Below are 19,194 nucleotides of genomic sequence, written 5' to 3'. Positions count from 1 at the left end.
ACCGCATGGCTAATAATAATAATAATAATAATAATAATAATAATAATAATAATAATAATAATAATAATAATAATAAAACTAACCCCATTGCAGTTACAATCCTGACGGACCTTGGCCTACCAAGTGACGACTGTTCGGTCCGAAGACGTGCACTTGATGAGGTAAGGGCATGGTTAGACCGGGGCCACTACCTTGCTGTCAGATAGCTCCTCAATCCTCATTATAGACCGTTATGCCTTTCAGCGTTCAGTTTGAAAGCCTCTGTGAATTTACTAAACGTCGCCACAATCGTCTATTTGCAACTAGTGTTGTGGCCTCCTTTAGTTCTATACCTGAAAACCTACAACCTGTTTTCCAGTCAGTGACCGGGTCAGGGATGTAATGAATGAATCATATATAGGCTATTATTACGATGGGGTCGCCACTCCCAAAGTGATATATTAATGAATGATAGATGCTACGAAATGAGAATGGAGAGTGTTGCTGGAATGAAAGATGACAGGGAAAACCGAAGTACCCGCAGAAAAACCTGTCCCGCCTCCGCTTTGTCCAGCACAAATCTCACATGGAGTGACCGGGATTTGAACCATGGTATCCAGCGGTGAGAGGCCGACGCGCTACCGTCTGAGCCACGGAGGCTCTCTAGTTCTATACCTCTTATCTTTAAATCGTTAGAAACCGAGTCTAACCATCGTCGTCTTGGTCTACCTCTACTTCTCTTATCCTCCATAACAGAGTTCATTATTCTCCTAGGTAACCTATCCTCCTCCATTCGCGTCACATGTCCCCACCAGCGAAGCCGGTTTATGCGTACAGCTTCATCCATCGAGTTCATTCCCAACTTAGCCTTTATCTCCTCATTCCGAGTACCCTTCTGCCATTGTTCCCACCTGTTTTGTACCAGCAATCATTCTCGCTACTTTCATGTTTGTTACTTCTAACTTATGAATAAGATATACTGAGTCCACCCGGCTTTCGCTCCCGTAGAGCAAAGTTGGTCTGAAAACGGACCGATGTAAAGATAGTTTCGTCTGGGAGCTGACTTCCTTCTTACAGAATACTGCTGATCGCAACTGCGAGCTCACTGCATTAGCTTTACTACACCTTGATTCAATCTCACATACTATATTACCATCCTGGGAGAAGTCAGGTAAAAATTCCTTTCTTGGTCAGGAATCGATTCCAGGGCCTCTGGGTAAAAATAAGCCTCGCTACTCATAGACTATTAGAGTATTATTTATTTATTTATTTATTTATTTATTTATTTATTTATTTATTTATTTGCGTATGCACTTTGTTGGATCACCAGCGCTTTTATGATTCGCCTTTCTGGTTTTCCATACGGCTTTAATTTTTTCCATGGGCTTTCTTCCTTTCTTCAGTCCACTTGGTTCCTGGTCTCCAGCGTAATATTAATATTATTCCATGGCCATATGGTTAGCGTGCTGGCCTTTGGTTACAGGGGTCCCGGGTTCGATTCCCGGCAGGGTCGAGAACTTTTAACATAATTGGTTGATTCCCCTGGCACGGGGACTTCATCCTTATCACAACGCGCAGCTCGCCTATGGGAGTCAAATCAAAAGACCTGCACCTGGCGAGCCGGACACATTCCGGCACAAAAAGCCATACGCCCTTTCATTTTTTCATTAATATTATTGTTTTTTACATTCGTTTTGGCTTTTGTAGACCACGCTTAGCTTATACTTCTGCTTCTCGGCTTCCTTCTGCTCCCAAAACGTCTTCATATTTTGACTTCTAGCCTCCCTCTGTCGGTCTGTCAAAGTTCGTTGTTGCTTCTCTGGTTTCTGAAATTCCCTGTCTCTATCAACTATTTTCCGAAATTTGTTTCTGTCCACCATGCTTTCGGTGTTTGGACCGAGTTCAGTAAGGTCTTTGATAACTTCTTTGGTCCAGGTTGCGGTGCTCTTGCATTTCCTCGTGTACTCCCATGTCCTCTTCGCCAATCTCTCGTCACTCATCCGATGAATGTGTCCAGCAAACTTCAATCGTCTCTTTGTCATTTCATCAGTCACTTCATTAATATGTTTGTACAGTTATTCATTCCTTCTTTTCTTCCAGTAGGTCTTCCTACGACCTAATATCTTACGTAAAATTTTCCATTCTACCTTCCTCACCTTCTGCTTTTCTGTTGTGGGTTAGACATTCCGATGCCTTATTACTGTATTTTGTTCTTATCGACAACGATTTTTGTTGTATAAGTTTTGCGTGAGTTTGTAAGCTAATTCCATTTTCCTGATCCTACTCTTATTCGCTTCATTGAACTGTACCCACACACCGAGATACTTTCTTTATCTTACAGTATTCCCTTTCTCAGTCTGTCAGCATGTTCATTAGTCGAGTCTTATCATATGATATTTTCAGTCGTGCCTTTCTTCCAGTTTCTTCGAGTTTGTGTAACAGTTTCTTACCTTGATCTTCTTTTTCGTTTAACTATATCATCGGCAAAAGCCAAACAATCCACGTTCAGGTTGTTTTTCTTGTATCCTAGTTGTACACCACTCATGTCTTCCTTTTGACACTCTGTTCTCCATACTCTGTTTTCTCTAAGACCAGGTTAAACAGTAACGGTAAAAGGCCATCACCCTGCCTTAATCCCGTCTTGACTTCAAATGGTTCTATTACTTCTCCTTGGAACGTTAATTTAGATGTAGTGTTCGTGAGTGTTTCTTTGATCAGAGATCTGGTCTTGTGAACAACACCGAATTCCTCTAGTATGTTGAGCAATGTTTGTCTATCGAATGAGTCGTACGCCTTATGAAAATCTACAAATGCCACGATTACTTCGGAGTTTTCTTATCTTTATAATGGATCTGAGGATGTAAATTTGTTCAACACATGATCTTTCCTTTCTAAACCCTGATTGGTATCCATCAATTTGGTCTGCTGTCTGTTATTTCACTCTGATTAACAGAATTAGGGTCTCCTTTCTCCTAAATGGGGAATATAATTGCCGTCTTTCAATCTTCGGGTATCCTTTCCTTTTTCCAGATATCTTGCATAAGATTGATCATGTTTGGTACCATATTTACACCTCCCCAGTTTATCACTTCAGCAGATATCCGGTCTTCTCCAGTTGCTTTGTCATTCTTCAGCTCCATGATTGCTCTTTCTACTTCTCATGGTGTGATTATATTATTATTATTATTATTATTATTATTATTATTATTATTATTATTATTATTATTTCTTATTCCTTAATCAGTTTGCCGTCAAGTGTTGGTTTTACCCTCGGATTCAGCGAGGGATCTCACCTCTACCGCCTCAAGGACAATGTTCTGGAGCGTGAGACAACTAAGGAGGAGGACCAGTACCTCACCCAGGCGGCTTCACTTGCTATGATGAACAGGGTCCTTGTGGAAGATCGGGAGGGACAGACAAGGAAGAGGGAAGGAGGTGACCGTGGCCTTATGTTAGGTACCATACTGAGATTTACCTGGAGGAGAATTGGGAAACCACGGAATACCATTTCGAAGATGGCTGAGGAGGGAATTGAACCCCGCTCTACTCAGTTGAACTTTAGAGTCTGAGTGGATCCTGTTCCAGACTTCGCGCCGGTTTTCAAATTTCGTGGCGGATCCGGGAATGGAACCCGGGCCTCCGGAGCCGGCAGCTAATCATACTAACCACTGTACCACAGAGGCGAACACTATTCTTATTCTTTTTATACAATGTACTTTACGTCGCACCAACAGAGATAGGTATTATGACGGGGATGGGATAGGAAAGGCTAGGAGTGGGAAGGAAGGAAGGAAGGAAGGAAGGAAGGAAGGAAGGAAGGAAGGAAGGAAGGAAGGGGCCGTTGCTTTGATTAAGATACATTCCCAGCATTTGCCTGGTGTGAAAATGGGAAACCATCTTCAGTGCTGCCGACAGTGTCGCTATCTCCCGCTGTTGAGCCGCACCCGACTCTACTCGGTGACGTGGTAGGTCTATTAATTTATGTTAATGTGCAGAAGCTATGTCGTTAAGTAGAGAGCGGTGCATATTAAACTCTCTTACAAGTGTTTACATATAGCAAATTCAATCTGCTACTCAAACAAAAACACCTGGCGCGCGAGCTGAAGATGTATCGAGTGTTCCTGCTCGACAGGTACATTGTAAATCCAAAGTCAGGTCACGAACGTTACTTATTGAGCCGTCATTTTGGGATTCATGTGTGCGTTCCCTACCTCATGTCCACGTTGCCTATAGGCGAGTTTTTGATTTAAAAACATGATTTAAGAACACAAAAGCTGTTAACATCAGTTTTATTTGCCTCGGATTACATGTAATTAATAGTTTTCCTATAACCTGCGAATTGTGATATAATGATCTTTCGTTCATTAGCAATCCGTTCATCGCCCAGGGTTGGTTTTTCCCTCGCATTCAGCGAGGGATTCTACTTCTACCATCTCAAGGGCATTGTCCTGAAGCGTGAGGTTGGGTCGGGGATACAACTGGAAGGAGGACCAGTACCTCGCCCAGGTGGCCTCGCCTGCTATGCTGAACAGGGGCATTGTGGGGGATGAGGAGATTCGTAGGGGCATACAGGGAAGAGGGAAGGATGCGGCCGTGGCTTTAACTTAGGTACCATCCCGGTATTTGTCTGGAGGAGAAGTGGGAAACCATGGAACCACTTAGACGATGGCTGAGGAGGAAATCAAACCCCTTCTACTCAATTGACCTCCCGAGGCTGAGTGGACCCCGTTCGAGTCTTCGTACCACTCTCCAAATTTCGTGGCAGAGCCAGTAATGGATCTCGGGTCCCGCGAGGGAGGGTGGTGCGTGGCTCCTAATCACAGAAACCACTACACCATAGATGTGAACTTATCAGAATTTGCTATTCGATGTTGTAACTTTGTGGTCGAATGAAGATGTAATGGGATGTCGAAATGATTAAATGCTGTTTAATAGTCTGCATGAGTCTTTATAACTATCGAATCGTCCTTATTTCTCGAACACGAGGGACAGACATACTACAGTGGTACCTTCTTATAACCTACTTTTTGTGGTATTCTGAAGGATTTCAACTGATGATTTGGTGGAAATTAATTCTGATTTGTTGGCAACATTGCTGCTGATAACACTGTCCATGTGTCACTTTTGGTCAGGTGAAAAACAATTCATATTTTCTCTTGTTCTTCTTTCAGAATCACGCAGTTTCGCAGCTGCCTTCGATAACCACTGAACGTCGCTATGTATTAATGAGGTTACTCACCTTTTCCGCACGTCTTCTTCTTCATCTCGCACAAGTTGGGGTAGATGATGCCATCCGAGCCACACACGGGGTCACCGCCCACTTGCTGGGGGCAGATCCGGGGGCAGGACGAGTCCCGAGCGGCCGTGCATACTGCAACAATACAAGAGAACAAATCAACACCGCTGTGCAACACTTGGCTTCCTCCAGGTGGCGAAGTTCGAGCGCCTCGCCCTCTCTTACATGTAACAACATTTTACAACTGTTTACAGCTGCATAACACTAAAACAATTTCATGTGCATAGGATAATTTGAATAGTAGACTGTTCACTAAATTGAATCCGAGTTGGGAGAAGATCAGTTTGGCTTCAGAAGAAGTGTAGGACTCCTGACTTTACGCCTGATATTGGAGGATATAATTAAGAAGGACAAGCCGACGTACATGGCATTCGCACATCTAGAAAAGACATTTAATAATGTTTATTGACCAAACTATTTGAGATTCTGAAGTTGACTGGGATAACATACCCAGAATTAATAATTATCTACAGTCTGCAGTGATACGAATCCAAGGCTATTAAAAGAAGGAGCAATCCAGAAAGGAGTGAGGAAAGGCTGCAGTTTGTCTCCTCTCCTTTTCAATGTTTAGTTATATAGAACAGGCTGTAAAGGTATTCAAAGAGGAATTCGGAAAGGGAATCACAATCCAAGGAGAGGAAATCAAAACCCTGAGATTTGCCAATGATATTGTTATTTTATCTGAGTTTGCAGAAGCTCTGGGAAAATTGCAAAACAGGCATGGGCACACTCTTGGAGAGGAATGCAAGATAAAAATAAATAAATCCGAATAAAATTAATGGAGTGCAGTCGAAGGAAGTCAGATGGTGAAGGAATTATAAGGTTAGGAAATGAAGTATTAAAGGAAGTAGATGAATATTGTTACTTGGGTAGTAAAATAACTAACGATGGCAGAAGAAAAGAGGACATTAAATGCAGATTAGAACAAGCAAGGAAGGTCCTTAAGAAAAGAAATTTGCTTACTTCAAACGCTGATATAAGAATTAGAAACACCTTTTTAAAGACTTTCTTCTGGCGCATGGCATTGTACGGAAGTGAAACAGGGACGACAAGTAGAAACGTTTGAAATGTGGTGTTACAGAACAATGCTGATGTGGGTAGATTGAATCACGAATGAAGAGATAGAATGACACGCGGGGCTTGTGCAGTTGGTTTTAGAGGGAAGTGTAGGCTGTAGAAACGGCCGGGGTAGACCAAGGAATGAATATGGCAAACAGATTAGAGCAGATGCAGCATGTACTAGTTACGTAGAAATGAACAAGTTAGCACTTCCTATAAAATACAATTATCCTCTTGTTGGTATAGGCCGACTAAAGACCACGAAATTCAACTATTGCATTTTTGATGGGTTTTGATGTTTGGCGAGTTATTCTCATCCTCTATCTGTGTTTTTTCTTCCTCTTCTTTGTTCGGAGGATACCTGTCTTCCTTCTTGGTGGTTTATCCTGAAAACGCCTCCTGACAGATGCCTCCCAGTTCCCGCAGATCCTTGTTTACTTCCATCAACCATGATGACTTGGTCCTCCCCTTTCGCCAGTAAACGAGAAGCTGGTTGGTCAACGTGGCATGAAGAATCCTCTAGACGTGTCCATGAAATGCTGGGCGCCTCTTCCTGGCCACAGTATTTGTAGAGCTCTTGGTTGGGTCGCCTTTTGTATTCCTTACTTTCCTCGACTGGTCCTAATGCCTTCCTCAATATTTTTCTCTCCTGGATTCCGAGCTTATAGGCGAGTCCCTTTCTGTTGAATATTATACTTTTTGAAGCATATAAGACTTCAGAGTGGATGTTACGGGAGAGACACTCTTTATTGAAGGTGATCTTGGTCACTTCGTATGCCAGTTGTAGCTTATTAACTCGGGTTGATAATGCTACTCCTCAGAGAGATTGCGTTCCAGCCATTATCCCAAGTACTTACACAAACCTATTGGTTTCCTTGATCATTCCAGATGCAGTGTACAAGGAGATGTACTGATGTTCCGTGATGCATTATGTTTTCTCAAATATTATGTTTGATTACGAAGGCTGTGAACATGGATTTCGCTTCATGTCTGAATTCAGCACCAGCACGCTTTCCCCTTCCACTCGCTTGCCGCGACAGTCAGGATACATCCATCTCTACCGCATATCGCAGCTGGCCTGACGTGGTAGCGTCCCTGGTCATCACTGCTGTAGATCATCTTCCTACTCAGAGGTTTGTTGGTTGGTGATTATTGTTTTAAGAGTAAGTACAACTAGGCAACCATCCTCTACATAATATTAATAAGAGAGAGGAAAAATGGAAGGGAACCGACATTTCGAAAAATGAAGGTATCGCCAAATGAAGACAAGGGCCACGAAGGACTTGAAAATGAAAGATTCCCTATGCCTCGAGTGCTCAAATACCACCGGGGTCGGAAAATAACAAGAGCTGACCAAGGGAGGTCGGAAAGAATAGATGAAGGTGAGGAGACTGGTACAAGTAAGTGGAAGCAATGCCAGGACTCAGCTGAGGACCCCGTGGTCTCCAATCCACGCTACAAGGTTCAGAGCCCCTGGAGCCTTCCTGCTCACATACATATGCTTTATGTAGCAGGCAAAGGTAAAATGTTCATCTTTCTCCTATGGGTCAGGTTTTCCATTAGCAGTTAATATCGTACTAAACATTGCGTATCACAACAACAACAACACCAAAAATAACAAGAAGCAACAACAGCAGCAACAGCATGTTTTCACGGCCTTGAAATGAGAGAAGGGGCTGCCTGGCCGAGGCGGTAAAGGCGTGCTCGGTTCGCCCGGAAGGACGTGGGTTCGAATCGCCGCCAGGAAGTCTTAAAATTTAAGAAACGAGATTTCCACTTCCGGAGGTGCATATGGCCCTGAGGTTCACTCAGCCTACACCAAAATGAGTACCAGGTTAATTCCTGGGGGCAAAGGCGGCCGGGCGTAGAGCTAACCACTGTACCGCATCAAGTGTCGAGGTTAACAATGGTGGAAGCCTTTACCTTCCACTCCTCCAAGGGCCTTCATGACCTGTACGGAGGTGACTTTGTTTTGCTTGAAATGAGATAGGTTTTTGAGAAATCATTTAAGAAACGAGTAGGTATAGTAATGGCCTGTGGCCTAAGCCTCGTGCAGGTCTTTCGAGTAGACGCCTCATAACTGACCTACGCGCCTGTGAAGATATGGCCCTGCCTATCGTGCTGAAGACGGAACACACCCTCAGCGCCTGAGCTATCGAAATTAACGAATTAAGTGGTGTCATGACTGGAATTGGGAACTTCTACAATTATTTATCATAACTAGGGTCTGGATGTTTATGCAGCGAAAGGTTAGAATGCAAACTAATTTGGTTATTAGGAGGTGCCGACTAGCCCGCTCTAACGTAGTGTAGTGAAAGTAACATAAATTCTAGGGTTTCTAATGGACCGAACCCCTAATGTTTATGCAAACCTCATAGCACTAGCGTTATGTAGGATAGACTATACTTGTTACTCGCTTCAGTAAGTTTGCATTCTGACCTATTACTGCATAAACTGCCAGGCCCGACAGCACCACACCACATTTGAAGATGATTAGTTAAATTGTTTCAAAGTTGTTAACAAATAATGTGTATATTTTTATATGTTGCATAGAAAATGTTTCCATTATTTTGAGGTTATAATTTGCCAGACATGTCAAAATAATCATATTATAATTTATAATAACTTTGGGTTTTCCAGTTAGGCATAAACTATTGGAAATATAAGTTTTCAAGTTTTTCATTATTCATATTACAGGTAAACCTCTAGTTTGGTGCTATTTTAGGAACAAAAATATGAAGGTAATATTCAACTGATGATAAAATGCACAACTACTTTTAATTCCTGTACGTATTGAAACTTTACCAGAAAATGGCAGATGAATCTGATAAGAACTCTGTCGCAAAGAGCATCATATACACGGCAATGAGCTGGTAATATTTTAAGGCAGAAAAATGCAATTGAAACTTTTATGAAACACACTTGCATTAAAAGTGCTCTGTCTCGTCTTACGCACAGTATGAGCCTTCTGCAAGCAGTATTATTGAAATGGTAGTCCGAAATGACGTGAGGGATAGCGGGTTATGCTTGCTCTATATCCGCCGTGCCTCTACCACTCAAGTCTGGCATTTAGAGTTTTATAAACGGCGTTAGCGTAAAAATGATAACGGGGGATTTTTAAGATTGAAAATCCCGTTTTTTGGTTAAAAAAAACGCTACATTTCAGTCATGAAATCGTCGACACGGCCGGTAATCGAACTCGGCACCCCTTGGGCTAACCATTTAGCCATGGAGCCAGACAAAGACTAGGTAAAGGGAACCTGTCACCTGGATGACAGCCCTACTCGCTGTTACCGACTGTATGTATGACACTGGCTGAGTGAAGTTACACAATTACTTTTAAAAGGCAGCCAACCTTTATATGGCCGATAATAAAACTCTTAGGCGAAGTTAATTGTGCTATTAGAACGCAGTCTAGATTCATGTTACAATTACTAAAGAACAGTCATGTGTAACAAGAGCAGGCCTTCTCTCAGTCAACATTAAAGACCTGCTCGGCAGTGGTAAAAAGAAGATTAGAAACAAATAAGCTATAAGGTAAAGAAATGACCAACTCCGAGTGCACAAGGCGAGGCTTTAAGTTCCCCCAAGAGGAAAAGTTCTCTCAGTTTTAATTACTGTGTTGATACAGAGGAAGTACCTAGTTGTTAATCAGTGGCGTATGCTGGAATCAAGACGTCGGTTACCACTAGACTTAGGTTACCCCTTTTCGATAGTTGGTTTAAGGAACGTTAAGTCTTAAGCGTTTTGGGCTGCAGCCAATAGCCTGCTGTGTTGTCAAGGCTGCTGCCCTGCCCTCTGCCACTGTCAATAATCAACACCTGATCAGTCTACATGGTAGCCTAAGGTTTAGCAAGTTGAAGTCCGGCTTTGTGGCTAAATGGATAGAATACTTGCATTTGGTCCGATGGCCCCGGTTCAATTTTTAGAATCAACCCCTCCACACTGTTAATTCCCCTGGCTTGGGGACTGGGTGTTTATGACGTCTTCGCCATTCATTTTATTCTCATTAGGTCACCACCAAGCCTATACAGATGCCATACACTATTATTATTATCATTATCATCATCATTAAATGAAAATGTTGAATTTTACAGCGGTCGTACCCATCGTTTACTGGTTAATTATCTTCCTCGGGATATCGGTGGTGGTGACCGACCCATGATCACGGGTTCAATTCCAACCGACAAAAGAGAACACTAAACGTGAAAGACTGCATTTCATTTTAGAAGATCTACCTATAACAATAAATCTATATTACTCTTCTAACAGCAGTCCTGCAGTATCTTCCTGCAAGGATGTAGAAATACCAGCACTCTGCTATCTATATCATAAAGTCAGAAGGGTGAGGTGAGGAAGTTATGATGAGTAACGCATGTATCAGTCGCGATCTGACGGTCCGAAGTCTAGCACACCTATCCCCCCGGTCCCCGCGCTTATCAGGCATACAGCAGCAACCCGCGCGTGGTGAGTCGAGGGGAGAGGGACGAGAGTCTGGGCTGTAGCCTTGTTCTCAGAAATACGCGCGACGTTTTTCCTCATCGCTTTCGAGGTTTGTAAATGGAACAATGTATCAGATGCTTACATTATAATGTGCTTTAGATTTCCATCGTTCGCATTTGAGGTTTAGGATTCACTGATAGCCTTGGTAGCCCTCAGTATACGCCACTGGTGTTAATGTGAGGAAAAATGTTCGTTGGGGTGATCATATTAAGGAGGTTGTAAATAATCTGCCATCTGAACGCCAGTCCTAAATACAGATCAGTGGTAAATGAATGATTTGCCAGACTTGTCGATGGTACGAGTATTTCTTTTATGGTCCTTGATATAAGTTCCAAAGAGCTGTCATATTTCGGCCGTGAAGACATCGATATTCGTTGGGTTTTGCTTTGTTTTTTTTCATTCCTTTCACACATTCAGTAGCTACCTAAGTACACCTGGAGCTTCCAACCAACCATCAGTTCACAACTTGCGCTGAACATGCCAGGTATAGACATCTAAACCAAGTACTTGCAGTTTCTACGCACTTTCTCTAACCTCTTGGGTACGCTTGTCTGTGACGTAGATTAGATAACAAAAAGGGGAGGAAAGACAACTGCTTTTACCTCTAATACCCAATGTGTATTGAGGAACTGCTAGCCTCTCAATAAATATACACTTCATAAGAAAATTTAAATAATGAATTATCACACTTTTTTGCCATCAATCACAGCAATCCACTTTTAAGCAATTAAATAAAACGAGAAGCAGTGCAATATTTCACGAACTGTGATATTTTAAAGTTGAAAATATTTCTTAGCAGATAATGTAGGGGTCCCCATGTTACAAGGAAAAAAAAAAACGTAAAATTAAGCAATTACCTCAATTGTACGGAAAGTTGAAGGGCTAACGGGTCTGGAAAGTTTTCAAATTGTGATTCTTGAAGAACAGATCTATCAAACTAAAAATAAAAAAGACAAATGTCGAAAATCACTTCCGGCCTAAAATCGCTTGTTTCTTTAACCTATTTATATAATTATGTAATATGTTCCTTGGTTCAATACAATCAGGAGTTTTTTGATTTCTGAAAAATGACCGCACCGAATGCAGTTTTAAGGGCTTAAGTGAAACTCTGTATTGACTTACATTAGCGCTCGTAGTGGTGCTTAAGTGAATCAATGCATTGCCTCACATTAGCGTTCGTAGTGGTGCTTAAGTGAATCAATGCATTGACTCACATTAGCGTTCGTAGTGGTGCTTAAGTGAATCAATGTATTGCCTCACATTAGCGCTCGTAGTGGTGCGTAAGTGAATCAATGCATTGACTCACATTAGCGCTCGTAGTGGTGCTTAAGTGAATCAATGTATTGCCTCACATTAGCGCTCGTAGTGGTGCTTAAGTGAAACTCTGTATTGACTTACATTAGCGCTCGTAGTGGTGCTTAAGTGAATCAATGCATTGACTCACATTAGCGCTCGTAGTGGTGCTTAAGTGAATCAATGCATTGACTCACATTAGCGCTCGTAGTGGTGCTTAAGTGAATCAATGCATTGACTCACATTAGCGCTCGTAGTGGTGCTTAAGTGAATCAATGCATTGACTCACATTACCGCTCGTAGTGGTGCTTAAGTGAAACAATCCAATGACTCACATTAGCGCTCGTAGTGGTGCTTAAGTGAAACTCTGTATTGACTTACATTAGCGCTCGTAGTGGTGCTTAAGTGAATCAATGCATTGACTCACATTAGCGCTCGTAGTGGTGCTTAAGTGAATCAATGCATTGACTCACATTAGCGCTCGTAGTGGTGCTTAAGTGAATCAATGCATTGACTCACATTACCGCTCGTAGTGGTGCTTAAGTGAATCAATGCATTGACTCACGTTAGCGCTCGTAGTGGTGCTTAAGTGAATCAATGCATTGACTCACATTACCGCTCGTAGTGGTGCTTAAGTGAATCAATGCATTGACTCACGTTAGCGCTCGTAGTGGTGCTTAAGTGAATCAATGCATTGACTCACGTTAGCGCTCGTAGTGGTGCTTAAGTGAATCAATGCATTGACTCACATTACCGCTCGTAGTGGTGCTTAAGTGAATCAATGCATTGACTCACGTTAGCGCTCGTAGTGGTGCTTAAGTGAATCAATGCATTGACTCACATTACCGCTCGTAGTGGTGCTTAAGTGAATCAATGCATTGACTCACATTAGCGCTCGTAGTGGTGCTTAAGTGAATCAATGCATTGACTCACATTACCGCTCGTAGTGGTGCTTAAGTGAATCAATGCATTGACTCACATTACCGCTCGTAGTGGTGCTTAAGTGTATCAATGCATTGACTTACATTAGCGCTCGTAGTGGTAGAAAAAGGCAAACTGCTAATCTAATGACCGGATAACGATGATATAGAAAACATAGAACAGAATTATATATCATTATATTTTTCATTTGTGCCATAAAAATGTGTTGATTTTCATTTTTTTTAGCAGATAAAAAATAATCTGTTACGGTACAGAACACGACTCCAGGACGTTTTCAACATTGAGGAGTTTCACGAGTAAAGACTGTTACTTCCTACGCCGTCGCTGTGATCAGTCGTGATATTACAGTCTGCTGCCATAACCATATGCACGTGAAGTGAAAGAAATGAAATGGCGTATGGCTTTTAGCGTCGGGAGTGTCCGAAGACAAGTTCGGCTCGCCAGATGCAGGTCTTTTGATTTGTCGCCCGTAGGCGACAATCTTGGTAGTAATCGTCACCGCTAGTAACACGAATTTTAAGAAATTGTCATATTGACTCGTTACTATGATATTAAGCGATCGTTCAGATTGCATCGTGGTTCACGGGACTCGCTTTAAATACTAACATATATGTATAAATTATAATGTTTCTTTGGTATATTTAATGCGTGTTTGTGTGTTGTTTTATTTGATCTGTTTTGGATTAATTCAGTTTCTTTTAACAAGTAAGTTTTTACTTTTGAACCATATAAAGCTTCGAAGCTTGCTGAAGTGGTTGATGATTTTGTATCAGAACAGAGTTATCCATCATTATATTTTTCATTTGTGCCATAAAAATGTGTTGATTTTCATTTTTTAGCAGATACAAAATAATCTGTTACGGTACAGAACACGACTGTTGCCAATGTTGGTCCTAACTTTTTTGTTGACATATTGGTTGAATTTCAGCATGTCCGAAAAATAAAATTAGATGCAAAAGATATTATATAGATTGTCACAGTTATTAGGCCCTCTCGTGATCACAAGCTGCAAATAACAGGCAGTACGGGCGCTCCAATGATTGTGATCACGCCACGGTTAAAAATTATTGATATCAGAAAATCATGGTATCAAATCACACTGCGACTCAAAAATGGCGGTATCGCTCATCTCAAAATATGATCTGCCTGCCATGTAAAATTAACTACAGTAAACACCAGGACCTCCTTGGAAGCTTGTTTCAACGGAAGCTTGTTTCAGAACGGATGAATTTGTCATTGAAACGGAAAACTGCCTCACACGGAAACGGACACTTTTTGTGTACCACTGCACAAATAACTGATGAAAACGGAACAATTTCAGGCTAAATGAAACTAAACTCTATCGAATCTTCTTCAATTTTGTAATGATGATAGGAAGCAAAGTATTATTTTTCAGAATGAATGTACTCGGACTTGTGATCCTTGCCTATCTTTGGCCGATACTTTCATTTTTCAAAGTGCCGGACTCCTTCCATTTTTCTCTCTGATTAGTGTTAATAGAGGATGGTTGCACCACTACAGGTAGATGACGAACACTGGTTGCCTGGTTACCATACTCACAACTGTCTGCGCTAAATTGGTAACACTAATTCCCGACAGAGGCCCATCTCAGAAATCATATCCGTGTTAAAATTCGACTACGGAATACGAGAGAGTATTCAGATCTCGTGGTAACAAGGCAATGTGAACTCCAGACCATGAGTTATAAGTGGGCTGGAGCCTGTCATGGCCCCCGCCAAGAACACAATATTGATGGTTCTTCTCTATAAGGTCACAAATGCAACGCACATCTCGCGGATCTTCTTCTCGTACAAGTTCTTTGACTTCCTTCCATATCTCACGAGTTCCTAGAAGTTCTGTTTGATATAAATCAGATCTTCCCATCATATTCTTTAATGACGTCACGGGAGTTGTGTGATAGACGTTGCGAGAGATGTATGGCCATGATCGTTAAGGCATGAAGTCTAAACAGTCTGACAGTGAAGTTAGCCGGGTCGAGTCCCTTTCATCGAAAGAAGTTTCACCATCAGAATCTTGGCGGGCAGGGTAGGAGAGGGCAGGTCAATCACTAGATTCTGTGCCATAAGCCTCGATTCAATTTCAAACTTCTCCGTAGTGCTCATATGGAGACGTAAAGCCTTGGTGCTGTTCGATAGGAGTAGGCTATGTGCCAGCACCGGGTTTCACTCTCTCCCCTGCTACTATCATATATCAGGCCGTTCATTTCATCTCATTAACGCCTCTGATCAGGTTGACGATAGGAAGGGCATCCATGTGTAAAACTTGCTCTTTCCTACCCGACCCCGTAGAGAAAGTAAAGTTCTTGCCTCACAGTCCTACACTCATATATCCACAAGAACTTGCACTTGGGAGATGGTGGATTCGAACCAAATTGTCGGCAGCTCTGAAGACGGTTTTACGTGGTTTCCCATTTTAACACCAAGCAAATGCTGGGGCTGTACCTTAAGGCCACGGCCGCTTCTTTTGTACTCCTAGCCCTTTCCTATCCCATCGTCGCTATAAGAGATATCTGTGTCGGTGCTACGTAAATATAATTGTAAACAAAATCAATCAATCAATACTGATCTGCATTTAGGGCAGTCGCCCAGGTGGCAGATTCCCTATCTGTTGCTTTCCTAGCCTTTTCCTAAACGATTTCAAAGAAATTGGAAATTTATTGAACATCTCCCTTGGTAAGTTATTCCAATCCCTAACTCCCCTTCCTATAAACGAATATTTGCCTCAGTTTGTCCTCTTGAATTCCAACTTTATCTTCATATTGTGATCTTTCCTACTTTTATAGACGCCATTCAAACCTATTCGTCTACTAATGTCATTCCACGCCATCTCTCCGCTAACAGCTAGGAACATACCACTTAGTCGAGCAGCTCTTCTTCTTTCTCTCAATTCTTCCCAACTCAAACATTGCAACATTTTTGTAACGCTACTCTTTTGTCGGAAATCACCCAGAACAAATCGAGCTGCAGTTAAAGAAAAACACAAGGCACATTATCGTCAAAGTACGGCAAGGCTATTTATGAATTGTCTGACGTCTGAACAGAGCCTGTGATGAACAACAAGACTACATTCTTAATTGATGATCATTGATGATTGACTGATTGATTTCTTGCTTGATTGATTCATTGATGGATTAAAGGTTAAATTCCAAAGATAATACAGTCTGCACTCTCCCACCAGGTGACTGGGAATCAGGACAGCCGCCGACATTTCTGGCGCCTCGGCGAATGGCCTCCTTAACTTGTGCCATGTCAATGTATGCACAGAATCTCAGAAGTATGTGGGTGACCCCGGATGTGGCACGTCCAGCATTGGCAGACCACTTCAATAATCGTTTTGAACTCTGAAGACACAGTCACTTTAGTTCACACACGTGTACTTTTTGCGGCCACAATTGATCTGTAAGAGTCTAGAATCTTAGGAACAATTCGTTTTCAGCCAGTCACCAGTTTTAATTGAAGAGCCTGAATGCTTGGATAGGTAATTAAATACATTAAGGTAAATGCAGAAATGAAAAAATCTACGGTTCTAGCCCTTCAGGCAAGCAACTCAATGTCGAAAACATCCTAGGATTTGAGCTACGAATGTTAGGTAAATAAAATATAATAGTGTATGAGAATATATCCTTTATTTATTCCCAAAAGTTACAGTCCTTGTCTTAACCATCGTTATCCGGTCGATTAGATTAGCAGGTCTCCTTTTTCTGCCACTACGAGCGCTAATGTGAGTCAATGCATTGTTTCACTTAAGTACCACTACGAGCGCTAATGTGAGTCACTGCATTGTTTCACTTAAGTACCACTACGTGCGCTATTGTGAGTCAATGCATTGTTTCACTTAAGTACCACTACGAGCGCTAATGTGAGTCACTGCATTGTTTCACTTAAGTACCACTACGTGCGCTATTGTGAGTCAATGCATTGTTTCACTTAAGCACCACTACGAGCGCTAATGTGAGTCAATGCATTGTTTCACTTAAGCACCACTACGAGCGCTAATGTGAGTCAATGCATTGTTTCACTTAAGTAACACTACGAGCGCTAATGTGAGTCAATGCATTGTTTCATTTAAGCACCACTACGAGCGCTAATGTGAGTCAATGCATTGTTTCATTTAAGCACCACTACGAGCGCTAATGTGAGTCATGCATTGTTTCACTTAAGCACCACTATGAGCGCTAATGTGAGTCAATGCATTGTTTCACTTAAGCACCACTACGAGCGCTAATGTGAGTCAATGCATTGTTTCACTTAAGTACCACTATGAGCGCTATTGTGAGTTAATGCATTGTTTCACTTAAGCACCACTACGAACTCTAATGTGAGTCAATGCATTGTTTCACGTAAGTAACACTACGAGCGCTGATGTGAGTCAATGCATTGTTTCACTTAAGCACCACTACGAGCGCTAATGTGAGTCAATGCATTGTTTCACGTAAGTAACACTACGAGCGCTAATGTGAGTCAATGCATTGTTTCATTTAAGCACCACTACGAGCGCTAATGTGAGTCAATGCATTGTTTCATTTAAGCACCACTACGAGCGCTAATGTGAGTCAATGCATTGTTTCATTTAAGCACCACTACGAGCGCTAATGTGAGTCAATGCATTGTTTCATTTAAGCACCACTACGAGCGCTAATGTGAGTCATGCATTGTTTCACTTAAGCACCACTACGAGCGCTAATGTGAGTCAATGCATTGTTTCACTTAAGCACCAATACGAGCGCTAATGTGAGTCAATGCATTGTTTCATTTAAGCACCACTACGAGCGCTAATGTGAGTCAATGCATTGTTTCATTTAAGCACCACTACGAGCGCCAATGTGAGTCAATGCATTGTTTCATTTAAGCACCACTACGAGCGCTAATGTGAGTCAATGCATTGTTTCATTTAAGCACCACTACGAGCGCTAATGTGAGTCATGCATTGTTTCACTTAAGCACCACTACGAGCGCTAATGTGAGTCAATGCATTGTTTCACTTAAGCACCAATACGAGCGCTAATGTGAGTCAATGCATTGTTTCATTTAAGCACCACTACGAGCGCTAATGTGAGTCAATGCATTGTTTCATTTAAGCACCACTACGAGCGCCAATGTGAGTCAATGCAGCGTTTCACGTGAGTCCTTGTATCTACATTCGGTGTGGACATTATTTCAAACATAAAAAACGCCTGAGCGCATTGCAATAAGGAACACATTACAGAAAGAATGATGTAACTAAGTTAATTTGGCTAGCACTTGAATCAAAAAGGAAACGAGTAAGGATACAAATGATCTTAGGCTGTTTTTCCGGAACTACGTTTTGGCCGGAAGTGATTTTCGAAATTTGCTTTATTTTATTTAGATAGGACTATCTATGACTCATAATTTGAAACTTTTCCGGGCCTTTTATACCTTCAACTTTCGGTAAAATTAAGCAAATTGCTTAAATACACGTTTTTCTTACTATGGGGACCCCTACTTTTTCTGCCAAGAAAAGTTTTCAACATAAAAAAAACACTTTTTCCTTTGCGAAAATCAAATAATCATAAATTTTCAGGTCATGGCCATCGATAAGCGGCTGCTAATTTCAGATGGCCACGGTTGCTATGGTTACACTTTTATCGCACATTTTGACGCGTCATGTTACACAAATTTTCGGATGAGCCCAGCCATAGAACATATTTATATCAAAACAAATAATTAGAAGTAAGTGAAGCATTTTACTTTGCATCGAACAAAAATAAAAATATAGAGAAAAGATACTACTAAAGATTAATATTCTATTGATTGTTTAATTATCCAGTTTTCTATTACAGCTCTGCAACGAATGTACAGTCCCTAACACGTTTTCATAGAGTAATTATACTGTTGATATTTCATTCATTCGTCACTGATCTGTCGCCAAGGTGAAAGATCCCTTATCACTTGTTTGCACAATATTTTCTTAGATGATTTCAAAGGTGGTGTCACGAAAAACGGAGCTCATGGGGAGAAAGAAAATGATGTTGGTGAAATTACACTTGAGGAAGTGGAAAGGATGGTAAATAAACTCCATTGTCTTAAAGCAGCAGGAATAGATGAAATTAGACCTGAAATTGTGAAGTATAGTGAGAAGGC

General features: G+C 41.5%; 1 protein-coding gene across 1 annotated transcript in view; it reads right to left on the bottom strand.

The window, feature by feature from the left end:
* Positions 1-19,194, bottom strand: part of LOC136866965 (serine protease inhibitor dipetalogastin) — a 305,131-nt gene that overhangs the window by 72,524 nt on the left and 213,413 nt on the right. Inside the window, exon 2 of the mRNA XM_067144054.2 lies at positions 5,219-5,350. Within this exon, the coding sequence (XP_067000155.2) occupies positions 5,219-5,350 (132 nt within the window). The remainder of the gene's footprint in view (positions 1-5,218; positions 5,351-19,194) is intronic.

The sequence above is a fragment of the Anabrus simplex genome, chromosome 3, assembly GCF_040414725.1.
Source record: "Anabrus simplex isolate iqAnaSimp1 chromosome 3, ASM4041472v1, whole genome shotgun sequence".
Classification (NCBI taxonomy): Eukaryota; Metazoa; Arthropoda; class Insecta; order Orthoptera; family Tettigoniidae; genus Anabrus; species Anabrus simplex.
The sequence above is the reverse complement of the archived record's forward strand: the minus strand, read 5'-3'. Positions and strand labels throughout refer to the sequence as shown.